At 33.1% G+C, this 16,920-nt stretch overlaps 1 protein-coding gene across 1 annotated transcript in view; it reads left to right on the top strand.

Annotated features, from left to right (window-relative positions):
* Positions 1-995: 995 nt before the first annotated feature.
* The window catches only part of LOC129745490 (sodium-coupled monocarboxylate transporter 1-like), a 34,051-nt gene continuing 18,126 nt past the window's right edge, over positions 996-16,920 (top strand). Inside the window, exon 1 of the mRNA XM_055738599.1 lies at positions 996-1,685. Coding sequence (XP_055594574.1) covers positions 1,459-1,685 — 227 coding nt within the window. The 5' untranslated portion in view covers positions 996-1,458. The remainder of the gene's footprint in view (positions 1,686-16,920) is intronic.

The following is a 16,920-nucleotide window of genomic DNA, read 5'->3' as shown; positions in this document are numbered from 1 at the left end:
GGATTCTTGCTCTTAAATATTGGTTCTAAAATAATATAAAAATAATATTTGATCCAAAATTGATATCAAACAAAAGACAGGCTCGGAAAACTATGGCAGAGAAACTAAGCCGCAAACATTCGAACAGTCGACGAGAATCTAGATCAAGTGAATAATCTGGTCAAGAAAGTTCTGAAGCCAAGAATCTCTTGATCTTTTTTTGTGTGATTAATGCACCAATTTACAACAAGCAGCTTGAAATTAAAAAAAAAATAACATTATGGATTTTTTGAAATTTTTCTAAAAAAAATCAAAAGATCCATTTCAACAAATATTTCAAACAATACCCTTCGAGTCTCTGATAGAACGGTATACACCTAATCAGTCAATTGCTTCTATTTAAACTACACCATAGTAAATCGTTTATGTTTATAGACACCTGTATATTCAAGCTCAAGGTTCTGTCTAATCCAGCTCGGCCTGGATTATTATGTCATGCTGAAATTGTTGAATAGAACGCATTTTACTTTCAATTGCTCAAGTTAGCATAATTCGACGAACATAGAAGAGGCCAGTGGAGGCGATCACTGTGCTTTTACAGTATTTTTGATAACAAATCGCGGAACTACTCTAAGTTGTTTCGCACATGTATTTCAATTTTATTGAAACAACTTTCAGCTACTTACAAAGAACTTTAAACTTGACCCATTAGAAAAAGAAATTCATTTGTTGATTTTAGCTGAAGATGTGGCTTGGTAACAGAATGCCTTCTCATTTTGATAAAAGATAAAAATCGGATGATACTGCGCAAACCATTTTTGGAACACATTTTTCGGATTGTTTGAATCGGATCAACGTGATACAACACAATCGTATCAGAATAAATCACGAGCCAGCAGGATGTTTGGGGGGTTTCCAATTCCATGCCTATGACACACGCACCAAGAGACAGCTGAGAGGAGATCTTCTCATAAACAATACCAGACGTTTCCTACGTATGCTAGGATTATTTTCTGAGCACACACCACGACCGGTAGCGATCTCTACATGGCTTTAATCTAACTTTATGACCTCGTATAAATAATCCAGCCGAGTAAATATATCGTGATAAAAGTGGACGCTCAACTACCGGTGCAATATCAGTCGTTCTGAGACGGGGGCCTGGCGATATCTTGTGTCAATCGGATTTAGTGCATTATTTGAGGAAGCGCTTCATGCGCATTTTCACGCAACACGCCATCCGCCGAAAGTGTCAACGCTCTTGCATTGGGCAAGACACGCTTCCCTGGTTTAAAAATAAATCCGGTTCTATTGAGACTTCGTTTATCTATGTTACGTTACGCGCAGTTCATTCAAACCAAGTCGGAACATTGACTGTGCATTAGGATTGGAGTTTATCAATTACGGTGTTCCACGTGTGGTCGTAGTATCGCCTTGAAGGATTGAATCAATGAGTGAAATACAAATTGTTAAGCAAACATGACAATCGCCGACGTTCCAACAACCGAGGAGTCCGGTATCGAGCAGGTGAAGCTGTGGTTCAGTGCCTTTGATTATGTGATATTCTTCTCCATGATGGGCCTTTCGGTGCTCATCGGTATCTACTATGGGTTCTTCGCCAAGCAAAAGCAAGACAACACTGCGGAATACCTGCTGGGCAGCAAACAGATGAAGGTGTTTCCGGTTGCCATGTCTCTCACAGCAACGTAAGTGAACCGATGTTAAGAGTAAACTGATAAAATACCGTAAACTGGGGCGAATATGGACAAGAAATGGAAAAATAATTATGATTTGTGTTTCTAGCAACTCACAAATCTATTTAAAATGAGCGAAACGAGAATAGTACTATGTCTATCCCTTATTATAAAAGAAATGGTTGAATGTCGTCAAAATTTTCTTCTACATTTTGTATTCAATTGTTCGACAGATAAATCGAACATGGATGGAGTAATTGTCGTTTAGAACCAAAAATATGAAGTAAAAAATAAATACAAGCGCGAAACAAGAGTTTTCTACAAAAATTACTACTTAAAAATTACTGAGTTAATGTGAATAATATTACTGTAGTAATAGATAACTGACCCATACCAAGCGCCCCTCAACTGAAGAACCGATTTTTATTTTTCATTATTCAAAAATTATTTGTTCAGCATTTGAAAGTTGAAAGATTATTTCTTGAGTTTCATTTTCCATCAAAAGATATTCAGTTACCTTTTTTTGGAATAAAGTATGTTGTCGTTGAAATTTAACAATTTTTGTGTGAAAATAAACTAATTTTAACAATTAATCTTTATTGGAAACATAACTTTGTCAAAAAACTAGCTATATTTAAAATAAAAATTATTGCAAAATTATTGTTTAAAAGCCATCTTTTAAGCATGACATTAGGTTCAAAATAATCACAGCTACTTCGGTCTAGAATCGGTAATAAAGGTATCTATTTTTATGCGTTGTGACGTCACGAAAATTCTACTATTTTTTAGTTAATGGTAACCATGGAAGACCAAAGTTATTGATGAAAAACTGGGGTTTCCTGTTACTCCCGAACAAAGTTTCTCAAAATCCCATACAAACTTCAGGCCCGTTGAGCGACCTCTTCTCGCGGTCCGATCTGACCCAAATTTGACACGAGATCTTGTAGTAGGCCTAGAATCAATTTAAGTCTGCATGGCATAAGATTTCACAAGTTTGAAATTTTCCATACAAATTCGGGGCAGTCTATTGGGCAATTTACGTAACCATTAAAAGTCATCATCACCGAGAATAATCTAAGTACATGTACTTACTTTAGTAGCAAAGAGACGCGGCGTCGAGACGGTTTCCAGTCCAGGATTTGTGACTTCCGATCACAACGCAGATCAATGTGAACTAGAATCAAATTCTGAGCTTCTAAATTTTTCATTTCGATTTGAATCTTAGTGGAATGACAAATTTGTTACATTTATTGCCTTCACCAAGGAGTGTTTATATTCGCTGAGATAGAAACACAAAAAAAGCTCAAAACTATTTACATATGTGCGAAATCATGTGATTTGCAATTTTCTTTAATTTTCAGAAATTTCTACCAGGTTAGCTTAGCTTAGCTTAGCTTGATTGGCTACTCACATCCACCTTAGATTGTCAAACCCAAAATGCTTTTCAACTATAAAAATATTTGAATGGAAAAAAAACAGTTTGATATTTTAAACTTTGTATTTTTAGTTGAGTTAAGTATTGCAAGGAATGATTAGAGTGACAGTTCTAAAAACAATAAATCATAGCATTTTGAACTCAACGATCGCTGGTGTGGCTTTGTAGACCGAATTCCGCATCGCCAATGGTTGCTACTCCGTGATTGACCGAGGCCATCAATTTTGCGCAAGGGTCAAAAGAATGACGCTTGGGACTAGCAACTCATTCTCAATGCATAAAACTGATGCTCTCTCTTTAAACGTCAATAACGGCGCCGGCCACGTCCTAGTAGTCAATAGATAGGTAGGAAAAATAGAGAAAAGGATGAAAGAAATAAATTTGTGCTTTAGGACCGAGGTCACCTCTGCATTCTAGCAAAAAAAGGTTTGTTTGGGAGTGTGGGTTCAGGGATATCATCGGGAAACACTTTTGACAAGTGCATGATTCTGAATGTTCAACCTATCCACCTAATGTCTACTCAGTTCATTGCAAAATTCTTAAATCATGTTGTAGAATGTTTTCACGGGGTTCAATAATTTGGTTTAAACTTTATTTTAATTTACGAAACCTCTGACTACGTTAAATTTTCAATGGCAGGTTTTTTTTCTATATTATGAATATAGTTTGATTGTCGGATAAACTAAGATTTTCTTAAGCTATGTTCACAAACAAAACTCGTAAGTACATTTTGTAATCAAATTCGTCATCTTATTGTCCAATTTATAAAATACTATCAATAAACTTTTAATCCTTTCATAACTTTAAATACTAATACGAATCAATTAAAGTTGCTTCTAATCCCTATAATTAATATAATAAAGTATTTATCTGTAACTTAACTGTAACTTTAACTTTTTTTGAAATACTTAAATAAGATTTGAACGTGCATAATATTTTTCATGTTGTTAAAGCTACTCAATTAGGTAGTTTTTTTTTTAAATTTAAATGCAGCTTCTGTAAAAAAAAGATTGCTGTCCTACGTCTTGGGAACCTCCACAAAGTCCAATCATCACGCACAATCATTAACAATCGCGGAAAGTGGTTTAAAACAACACTTCTAAAAACGGCTTGCGTCAACAAACCAATTTAAAAAAATCACGTATCGAATTAAAGTTGATGTTAAATTATTAAAATACCTTTTCATGTGATCAACTTCTATAGCGTTCTAAGAGCATCTGTATCCGTGGTCTATTCTTGGGTCTAATTTAAACATGAATTGAACCAGCGAAATAAGATTCAATCCAATGAAAAAACGGGCAACCCCACTCGTGTTACATTAACCGTCAAACGGTTTAGAACTGCGTAAAGTTGGATCCTAATTTTATCAATTTTGGAGCAATCCCTATACCGATTCTAATAAAGTGTGAGATGAAACTGGTATAATGGAAAACGGATGCGGTTGCTTGGGTCGGAATTTGGGTCTAAACCGGCTGTTTGGTTCACGGATACAGGTGCTCTAAGATGTGAATTTTACTAACATTTCATAACAGTCTGTATAGAAAAACTTTAATATTGATAAAATTGACACCTACTTAAGCTTAGTTCTTTTAGAAATGGGACACTTTCTTTTGCTAATAGCTCGTTTACTAGTAATCAGACATTCAAAATTTTGACAGCATTTTGTTGCCTGTAAAAAGGACTACCTGGCCTATTTATTTCAAAATGTTTAATTCACGCGTTTTTGAGATACAGTACCGTTCATAATTGTATAGAAATTGTAAGCAAGAGCATTGTCACTTTGACTTATAACTTCCATAACTTTTTACTCTTATGATATTTTTTGATCAAATTTTTTGTGTTAGATTGATCAACTATCACACTATTATATCACAAAATTTGAGTTTTCTGGAATTTGTGTGGCCTGAGAAACAGTAATTCTACGAAAATTGGACTTTTTGAACTTTTTTCATTCAAACTGCAATATCTCTGAAACTACGTTACATTTTTTTATTGAAATTTTGCAGAGTGATTGTTGAAATATGAAGCTAGCATCTCTGAAGTTTTCGAAAAGTTCTATCGATGAGATCAAAAGTTACGCGAGGTGTATTTTTTTAGGCATGAACCTAGAAATGCGATTTCTATAGAATACTAGCTGACCCGGTAAACTTCGTTTTACCTTCTAAAGTATAAATCGTAATAAATGTTTAATTTCATCTACACGTCCTTAACTGCATTGTGCTCGCCAATAGATTCTTATGGAAATCGTAACAAATAAAGTTTAATTTGTATTGGGACCCCCTATCATCAAAAGTGAGATCCTTGAAACTATTATACAAACCATCTCTGACCCAAAAAACCCTCGGATACCAAATTTTATTCATTCCGACCGACCATTTATACGTGATGTTATTACAAAGAAAACGCCTCCATTTTTATATATAAGATGTGAAGAGATAATTTTTTATGGGGACCCCCCTTTCATCAAAAGTGAGATTCTTGAAACATTATACAAACCATCTCTGACCCAAAAAACCTTCGGATACCAAATTTCACTTCATTCTGACCGATCATTCATACGTGATGTTATTACAAAGAAAACGCCTCCATTTTTATATATAAGACTAGCAGACCCGGTAAACTTCGTCTTACCATGTCCAACTTGGCGTCTATTTTCCATTTTTTCTTTGTTGTTTGACTTTAAAAAAGCATCAAATCTTGAGTTGTTAATCGTCTCACTTTCTTGAACATGTCCTAGTTTTTTTTACATATCCATATTTTTCGTTTGCTCGAATTGTTCCGCCTAATTATCTCGGAATCAAATCTAAGAACTTCAACTCAATTCTACGGGTATTTTCATAAATTATCCAAAAATTTGCTCCAATCAATCTTACATGCATTTTACATGAATACTTTTCATTTGCATTTCTTTGATTCGGATGCTTTGAATATTGCCAAATGGTACATATCAGGTATCAGCTTCCCGTTGCATATTCGATTTTTTCAGCACTTAACGTAACCATCAAACTTGGCACGCCTCATGCTAAAAAAAATACACTCTTTGAAACTTGTTCCATAAATAAACATATGTTGATTATATCTATGTTTCAATTATTGTATACCATTTAGTTGATTTACTCCGCTTTGCTCGAGTTCACTTTAAGGTTGAAATCGAAATCAAAAGTTTCTCATTTATTAGAATTTATTGCATATGAAACTTTATGGCAGAAGAATTTTGAATATCGCACAACTTTTGGAGTATTTTCCCAACATTCTGCCTAGCGCAGCACTTTTCGCTCCCAAATATTTAGCTTTGGATGGTATATTTTTAAGAACTGAAGAAATAATAAACATTTGAGAAATTTTTTTAAAAACCATTTTCAAGCAGATTTTTGTTCACTATCCTCACCCTTGGAAGCAGTGATTATTAATATCAATATTTTCATCAAAATCATGCCCAAAAATAAAAGTTCGCCCTTTTTTATTTGTTCGAGCAAAGAATGCAAATTACATTCCTTTGAACATTAACCCAATAAATCAATTAAACGATTGGTTTTGAAATGAGAAAAAATATGTTTAATTTTTTTGTTATTCAACCAAATTACAGCATTTATATTTTCTTTTTTATCCTTAAAGACACACCTGCCAATTTAAACCATTGTTGTCTGATTTAAAATTTTCCTGGGCAGTGTTGAAGATGATCTGCGATTTCATTTAAGAATATGTGATATTTTCAAGATTCAATAACATTCAATTGGAAATTAAAATTAAATACATAAAAAAAACTTATCTGTTGAGGCAACGATGATATTATTCATTCTATTTCCTGAAAATGTTCATGTAAATTTACCTCGAAACCTTAAAAAACATTTAAGTGTCTTTTTTTTATTATAAATTGTTATTTTCATTAAAGAAACATCGGGGCAAGTGCAAATGGATATCATCACAGTTCATCTTTCATATTCTTTCAAAAAGAAAAGACTTTAAAATGAATTTAATACTTGTTCCTGTTTGTCTTTTTTATCACCGTTCATTGATATATCTGCAGTTTTTCTCCACAATAAAATAATGGTTGGTACTTCAATTTCACTGAATACTGTTTTACCATAAGACCTTCATTTACAAAGACATTTTGAATATTTTAGAGAAAAATTAATATATATTTCATGGTAAAAGGCGCGTTGCCACTTGTTTCACCGTGTGAAATGAAAGGAGTTAATATTATTTTCAACACTTTCAGGTCGTTATAAAAACTTATAAAAAAATTCTGCTTCTGCTACCAAAACAATTATGGTTCTGGAATATTAATAACAAAAAAAAATTCAACAAAAAAGCGGATCTAAAGTCTCTTCTATGTGGCCAAAATAAGTTATACAAAAACACACGTTAAAGTTAAGTCCGTACTTGAATTGTGTGTAAATAAACAGGGAATCTGTAAACAGATTTTCAGTGAACGATTTAAAAAAAAGATAAGTTTATTTAGTCAGGTTGTTTATTTGGGCCCTACCTGTTATAAATTAAGAAATAATGTATACATTTTTGTCAATGTTGCCAAAATCGAATGGTGCCAAAAACGAACGGGGTCTGTATTTCACATGCATTAGTACTAAATTCATATTTTTCAGACAACAATTCCTTCTATAAATAACACGAATTAAAGTTTAATTTTTTCAAATAGTTTAAATGGTTTTGATTTGATCGGCAAAATATCAATCTGGGTCACATCTAGGCGTCATTCATTCATTACTCTGTGCTGTACAAATGATCTAGAAATCAAGAAGAAAAAAAAACACATCTAGGCTTCATATGGCCACCACATGCATTGAAATTATGCTTGGTTGAAAAATGCGCGCCCAAATATTTCCAATCACAATCAGTATGCTATGCCATGGTTACTATCCTCTTGCGACGTTGGCTCGCGACGCCTCGACCATGGAGACGAAAAACAAACCGCCCGGCGCCCAAAAGAAAGAAAATGTCGACAAAATTGAAGGCCATGACTTTAATTTGATTCAATTTATTACAAATTTAATGATTACGGGCAATTGATGCGATTTTTTGTTGTTTTTATTCGATATAAACCGATTCGCATGCCTACAGAATATTCTAAAAATAATTTCATTTGAATCGGTTGGGTCATTTCGGAGGAGTAGTACTACAAACACCGTTACAAGAGAATTTTATATAATAGATTGGACGATTCATGAGAACAATATCGTTTCCTCCACCAATCAGACAAAAAATGTCTGGCAAATGCAATGAAGAAAAGAAAGAAATGGAATTAATGATCCATTTGTGTTTTGAAATCAAAATCTCGCGATCTTGTTTTGATTTTTTGGTTGAAATAGATTTACTGGTTGTTAAACAGAGAATATGATTTTCCTATGGAAACATTCGTCCAAAATTCTATAGAAATCGCATTTCTAGATCCTTGCCTGAAATATTGCACCTCGCGTATCTTTTGATCTCATCGATAGAACTTTTCTAAAACTTCAGAGATGCTAGCTTTATATTTCAACAATCATTCTGCAAAATTTCAATAAAAAAAAATGTAACGTAGTTTCAGAGATATTGCAGTTTGAATGAGAAAAGTCCAAAAAGTCCGATTTGCGTAGAATTACTGTTTCTCAGGCCACACAAATTCCAGAAAACTCAAATTTTGTGATATAATAGTGTGATAATTGATCTATCTAACACAAAAAATTTGATCAAAAAATATCATAAGAGTAAAAAGTTATGGAAGTTCAAAGTCGAAGTGACAGTGCGCTTGCTTCCAATTTCTATACAATTATGAACGGTACTGTATATACGATGCAACAGAAAAAGGAAAAAATAATTTTGCACAATTTCATTCGAAATACAACTTTATCAAAGTGATAGCTGACAAAACCGTTGATTATTCGAAAAATTACTGCGTGTGAGTGGTGGAAAAGTATGCAAATACTGTCTAAAATTTCAACAAGGTTCAATTCAAGCATTGGAGTGAAGCAAATGATCGGCAATTTCGGCTAAGGGTCATCAGGAAAGTCAAGTCTCATACCAGCATTTTTAATTTTCAATAAGCGAAAAACTAAGGTACAAGGTTTCCAGTTTTTTTTTCTCTGATAAGCTAAAAGTGTTGCCTGGTAGTGAGTCGCAACCTACGATCTATACTAAACGAATATACTTTAAGTTCAATCTCATGATGGTTTTACTTCGTTATTGCAAGATTTTGCCAGCAAAAATTCCATCAAAAACGCTCATTAAGTGGCTCAAAAATAATCAAGTTTTGGTAATTTCGAAACAGCTCTATTTTTTTACATAGTATTCCGTCTTACGACATAACTTGACGAACATAATTCCTAAAATTCACTCGGTCCATGGCAACCGTTCTCTAATTTCTCGGGCACTCCACGTTCGCCAGATCACGCGAAACAGCTGTATCCACTAAATTGCCCTCAGTTTCTTTTAAAATAGAAGTATTGGTCAAAAGAGTAGCAGAAATTGAAGGAGGAAAATGTAGCCACCTAAAATACAGATTGGACGAAGTATGAGTTTGAAAAACTGATCAATATCATGACTGAAAAAAGTGTGCGCTGGCAGATGGGAGGTACCAAGAATAAAGTGGAATTTATTCTTACGAAAAAACAATAAATAATTTTTTTTCAAATTTTTTCATGAATTATCATAAGATTACCTTCATTTCCTTCATAGGAAGTATTTAGATCAAACGAAAGGTTTTTGAGATACACGCATTCGTAACTGTCCCATTTCTAAAAGAACTAAGCTTTATCAGACATAATTGAACAATTGTTAGTGTCTTGATTTTACTACCAACGCTGACAGATAACTTAAAGATACTTAGCTTAGTTTGGTTGTTTCCTTTCCCGAATCTTTTGGATATCCTTCGATGTTCACAGCTATCACTCAGTACCAAATATGATGTTTGTTTTGCAGGCGCCGTCCTTTGGGTTGTTTTGTTTTTGCGTTCTTCTTTAATTCTTCTGACATTGGATGCGAATCTAACCGAGGCGTTACTTCCACTTTCCGTTCTACTTTTGAAACAAATTAGTAAATTTTCGAAGAAATTGAGGAGCTTGAAAATTTTGCGTCAGTTGTTGGCGATGATTAAATACTTTGATCTCCCTTTGGTAACACATTTTAATTTTGAAAACAAATAAGTCTTTTCAGAAATTTCTACCATATTTAGTGGATTAACTGATCTTAGTCGTTCAATGAAATGAAAAAAAAATTTTTGCCCTCAAGAGTTAAATAACCTCTATATTGAGAAAAAATAAAATTGTAGTCAAATTCTCTATTGGAGTGATAAGTCTTCCACTAGGCGCTTAAGAAACGTATGACTTCAATTGGCAGTCTAACTTTCTAAAATTTATTTTACAATATACAACAAATGTTGATGCGGCATGAAATTCGTTTTTAATGAAGCTTCGGGCATTCATATTATGGATGGCTGCGAAAAAAAATGCAAGTGTTGTCAAACAGGAGTCGAATATGAAACATAATATGATAAAAATATTAATAAAAGCTGTTTCAAATGAATGAATTGGTGATTTGCGATAGAGATTAAAATTCATCTCCAGAACTCAAAATTTACATTCACAATTATAACTAAAAGGAAACAAAATTCACTTTATCCGAAGTTTAAAAAAATTGAAAACTGAATTTGACTTATTTAGGGGCTCTGAATGCAAATTTGTATTTTTTATCCGCTATTGTTTCCAGTATTATTTTAAAATACATGGTCAAATTTCATTGAAATGTGCAGTTTTAAGCTAAAGTGTAAAATATCAAAAAGATTTAGAAAAAAGGTTTTAACTAAATGATCAATTTTCCTGAAGATCGTGAGAAATTTACCGTGATTTCTGGGCGAAAAAGTTGTAGAAGTAAGGATGTTTCCTTTGCCAGAAAACATTTTTGTAGCTGTATTTCTATGCTGTTTTGATATTCGTTCGTTCTATAATGTATAGAATAATTATATAAAAGCTGAAAAAACAGCATTTACCTACCAAAGTGGAGGCAATATACCTACATAATTTTCATTTTTTTTCTAAAGCAACGAAACCAATATTTATTGAACCTTATCCGACACTTTATTCGTAGGTACATATCGGAACAACGCAAGAGAGCGCAAGATTTTGCTCTCAGAGTCTTCAAATCGTTGCCAGCGACAATGTTTTCCAGTTCTCTCAATGGTCAATAATATTATTTAATTTTCATCTGATTTTAGGAATTTTGATGCACTGCTGGTTGCAGAGAGAACATGACGTTAAGTTTCTGACTTGAAACCCACGCAGGAGCAAAATCATTTAAAAATTCAAACATGGCGATTTTTCTGTTCTACCCGATTTAAACTGACTTCAGTCGACATTTTATACGATTTTTTAATGTTTGCTGGGATGTTTTGCAAAATACAGGAAATTTGAGATCATTTTAAAAGAAAATCAATCTTAGATATTTTTAATGCATAAGTTTAAATGCTTTTCAGCCTTCCACAAAATTGTTAAATTGATAAAAAATTTCCAGTGCCGAATACTTAACTAAACCTTACTTTTGTGATTTTAGCAATAGTTATATCTATTCAATTTACAAAGAAAAATGTTAAAATAATTTTTTCGAATCGTTTTATCTTCGGAACAAGATTGTCTAGAAAAAAACTGTATCGTTTTTTCCCATGAAATTGCAACTCAGTGGTATTCTTCTGTATAGTTTGTATCGTTAAATGAATAAGGGATAATGAATAGATTTATAATATTTTTTTTGTTCATGTAGGTTTATAACTTCATCACTGATTAGTTTTGAAATTACTAAACGTCACAAAACTAGAAGTGATAAACAAAAGCTGATAAAAAATCGAGATTCGGATGCAAAAATCTTCCAATATCAGTTGCCTTTGTTTTAATGTTTCCCTTGTGAATATCCTGTTATCAATGGACTATTTCTTCGGCAACATGGCAATCTAAACATTCAGAAGAACTATTTTTATGAAATTATTTTATCGGCTATATCGGTGAAATTTTACATTCTTTGAGAAAGAATATTTAAGAAATGAAAGATTATAGAATAAAGTGAAAGATGTTGAAAATGAGCGGCAGGGTAATTTTAATATGAAAAACTTTTCATCACATTGCATCGTTTTGTTTCTCACGGGCCTTGCTACATTTCTATCCGCTATCACCCACTGCAAGGTAGTAGGTCCGTGAGGAACAAAACGATGAAATGTGATGAAAAGTTTTTCTAATTAATATTACCCTTCCGCTCATTTTCAACATCTTTCACCTTATCCTAATCTTCTATCCGTCTATAATCTTTCAATTCTTAAATATTCTTTCTCAAAGAATATAAAATTTCACCGATATAGCCGATAAAATAATTTCATAAAAATAATTTACGGTGATTAACTCTTCATTTCATTCAGAAGAACTTTTAGTACTTTTGACTAAAACTGCTGGATTTCACGATCTACACCAATTATATCGCCAATACTGCGTTCAGCTCATTCATACAATATTACTGTAATCTATTATATAAAATTCTCTTGTAACGGTGTTTGTAGTACTACTCCTCCGAAATGACCCAACCGATTCAAATGAAATTATTTTTAGAATATTCTGTAGGCATGCGAATCGGTTTATATCGAATAAAAACAACAAAAAATCGCATCAATTGCCCGTAATCATTAAATTTGTAATAAATTGAATCAAATTAAAGTCATGGCCTTCAATTTTGTCGACATTTTCTTTCTTTTGGGCGCCGGGCGGTTTGTTTTTCGTCTCCATGGTCGAGGCGTCGCGAGCCAACGTCGCAAGAGGATAGTAACCATGGCATAGCATACTGATTGTGATTGGAAATATTTGGGCGCGCATTTTTCAACCAAGCATAATTTCAATGCATGTGGTGGCCATATGAAGCCTAGATGTGTTTTTTTTTCTTCTTGATTTCTAGATCATTTGTACAGCACAGAGTAATGAATGAATGACGCCTAGATGTGACCCAGATTGATATTTTGCCGATCAAATCAAAACCATTTAAACTATTTGAAAAAATTAAACTTTAATTCGTGTTATTTATAGAAGGAATTGTTGTCTGAAAAATATGAATTTAGTACTAATGCATGTGAAATACAGACCCCGTTCGTTTTTGGCACCATTCGATTTTGGCAACATTGACAAAAATGTATACATTATTTCTTAATTTATAACAGGTAGGGCCCAAATAAACAACCTGACTAAATAAACTTATCTTTTTTTTAAATCGTTCACTGAAAATCTGTTTACAGATTCCCTGTTTATTTACACACAATTCAAGTACGGACTTAACTTTAACGTGTGTTTTTGTATAACATATTTTGGCCACATAGAAGAGACTTTAGATCCGCTTTTTTGTTGAATTTTTTTTTGTTATTAATATTCCAGAACCATAATTGTTTTGGTAGCAGAAGCAGAATTTTTTTATAAGTTTTTATAACGACCTGAAAGTGTTGAAAATAATATTAACTCCTTTCATTTCACACGGTGAAACAAGTGGCAACGCGCCTTTTACCATGAAATATATATTAATTTTTCTCTAAAATATTCAAAATGTCTTTGTAAATGAAGGTCTTATGGTAAAACAGTATTCAGTGAAATTGAAGTACCAACCATTATTTTATTGTGGAGAAAAACTGCAGATATATCAATGAACGGTGATAAAAAAGACAAACAGGAACAAGTATTAAATTCATTTTAAATTCTTTTCTTTTTGAAAGAATATGAAAGATGAACTGTGATGATATCCATTTGCACTTGCCCCGATGTTTCTTTAATGAAAATAACAATTTATAATAAAAAAAAGACACTTAAATGTTTTTTAAGGTTTCGAGGTAAATTTACATGAACATTTTCAGGAAATAGAATGAATAATATCATCGTTGCCTTAACAGATAAGTTTTTTTTATGTATTTAATTTTAATTTCCAATTGAATGTTATTGAATCTTGAAAATATCACATATTCTTAAATGAAATCGCAGATCATCTTCAACACTGCCCAGGAAAATTTTAAATCAGACAACAATGGTTTAAATTGGCAGGTGTGTCTTTAAGGATAAAAAAGAAAATATAAATGCTGTAATTTGGTTGAATAACAAAAAAATTAAACATATTTTTTCTCATTTCAAAACCAATCGTTTAATTGATTTATTGGGTTAATGTTCAAAGGAATGTAATTTGCATTCTTTGCTCGAACAAATAAAAAAGGGCGAACTTTTATTTTTGGGCATGATTTTGATGAAAATATTGATATTAATAATCACTGCTTCCAAGGGTGAGGATAGTGAACAAAAATCTGCTTGAAAATGGTTTTTAAAAAAATTTCTCAAATGTTTATTATTTCTTCAGTTCTTAAAAATATACCATCCAAAGCTAAATATTTGGGAGCGAAAAGTGCTGCGCTAGGCAGAATGTTGGGAAAATACTCCAAAAGTTGTGCGATATTCAAAATTCTTCTGCCATAAAGTTTCATATGCAATAAATTCTAATAAATGAGAAACTTTTGATTTCGATTTCAACCTTAAAGTGAACTCGAGCAAAGCGGAGTAAATCAACTAAATGGTATACAATAATTGAAACATAGATATAATCAAAATATGTTTATTTATGGAACAAGTTTCAAAGAGTGTATTTTTTTTAGCATGAGGCGTGCCAAGTTTGATGGTTACGTTAAGTGCTGAAAAAATCGAATATGCAACGGGAAGCTGATACCTGATATGTACCATTTGGCAATATTCAAAGCATCCGAATCAAAGAAATGCAAATGAAAAGTATTCATGTAAAATGCATGTAAGATTGATTGGAGCAAATTTTTGGATAATTTATGAAAATACCCGTAGAATTGAGTTGAAGTTCTTAGATTTGATTCCGAGATAATTAGGCGGAACAATTCGAGCAAACGAAAAATATGGATATGTAAAAAAAACTAGGACATGTTCAAGAAAGTGAGACGATTAACAACTCAAGATTTGATGCTTTTTTAAAGTCAAACAACAAAGAAAAAATGGAAAATAGACGCCAAGTTGGACATGGTAAGACGAAGTTTACCGGGTCTGCTAGTCTTATATATAAAAATGGAGGCGTTTTCTTTGTAATAACATCACGTATGAATGATCGGTCGGAATGAAGTGAAATTTGGTATCCGAAGGTTTTTTGGGTCAGAGATGGTTTGTATAATGTTTCAAGAATCTCACTTTTGATGAAAGGGGGGTCCCCATAAAAAATTATCTCTTCACATCTTATATATAAAAATGGAGGCGTTTTCTTTGTAATAACATCACGTATAAATGGTCGGTCGGAATGAATAAAATTTGGTATCCGAGGGTTTTTTGGGTCAGAGATGGTTTGTATAATAGTTTCAAGGATCTCACTTTTGATGATAGGGGGTCCCAATACAAATTAAACTTTATTTGTTACGATTTCCATAAGAATCTATTGGCGAGCACAATGCAGTTAAGGACGTGTAGATGAAATTAAACATTTATTACGATTTATACTTTAGAAGGTAAAACGAAGTTTACCGGGTCAGCTAGTTTTAAGTTAAATTCCAGTTTAATGTTTGAATATCTGGATTTTAGAGTTTTGCTATTTTGATTGCAATTGTTTAAAACTCTTCACTTCAAAATAGCATTGATTATTTGAACTAACCCTTCATTTCATATTTTTATATTATCATTCAAATCATTTAAAAAATTTGAAATTACGTGTAAGTACCAACATGAAGAAAAAAAAACGACTTTTCACTTTCTTTTTAATTTATTAGTTGCAAATTTGTAACTATTTCATTCGTTTCAGTATAATTAAAATTGAAAATTTTGTATGATAACTTTTAATCAAAGAACAAATCAATTGAAATTAAGTTCCTCAAGCTAATTTTATTTTCAACTGAATTTATATTTAGAGCGTTAACTTTTTATACAAGGAAATTAAAAAATCAAGTTCAGGGTGTCCACGATGAAATTGCTGCACTATCATATTGCTCTAACTTTTTAACCGATGAGTAGAATTTAATTAAAAATTTTTGTAGATTTAGTTCATAGTGCATTGTTTACATCTTGAAAGTTTTAAAGTCCTGTGATCAAAACTCGCGGAAATGGATCACTACAACAAGGATCTCTCGCATCGTTCCATCACTAAAACGTTGGGAATCGCGAATTCCACGGTGTCGCGAGTGATTAAGCGGTTCGAGGAACGATTGACCACCGATCGGAAGCCCAGAAGTGAAGGAAAAAAGTATTCCGTACAACACCAAAAATCACAACCGCATAGTTGGGGTCTTCAACCGAAACCCGAAAACCTCCGTTCGGGATGTGGCTAAGAAGCAGCACCTAAGTCGAAGTTTTGTCTGAAGGCCAAAACTAAGGCTGGGCTCCGAACGTTCAAGGTACAAAGGGCCCGCGACGAGAAACAGAACAACTCCGCCAAAACCCTTGCCAGGAAGTTGTACCTCAACATACTGACGAAAGTTGAATGCTGCATCATGGACGACAAAACATATTCACGGCCAAGGATGAGTTCAGCGTTTCGGAGCATGTCCGCACTCAGAAGATGTCCAAATTTGTGAATAAATTCCTGGTTTGGCAAGCCATCTGCACGTGTGAGAAGCGGAGTGCACCTTTCGTGACACAGGACACGATGAACGGACAGGTGTACATGAAAAAGTGCGCCCAGAAGCGGCTCCAGAAGGCCCACAACGTCCCAACAATCTTCTGGCTGGATTTGGCCTCTTTCACTAGTCCAAGGACGTGCTAAAGTGGAATGCGGAAGGTCAGTTTCGTGCCGAAAATGTTCAACCCTTCCTACACTCCG

The sequence above is a fragment of the Uranotaenia lowii genome, chromosome 2 (assembly GCF_029784155.1).
Source record: "Uranotaenia lowii strain MFRU-FL chromosome 2, ASM2978415v1, whole genome shotgun sequence".
Taxonomy (NCBI): domain Eukaryota; kingdom Metazoa; phylum Arthropoda; class Insecta; order Diptera; family Culicidae; genus Uranotaenia; species Uranotaenia lowii.
The sequence above is the reverse complement of the archived record's forward strand: the minus strand, read 5'-3'. Positions and strand labels throughout refer to the sequence as shown.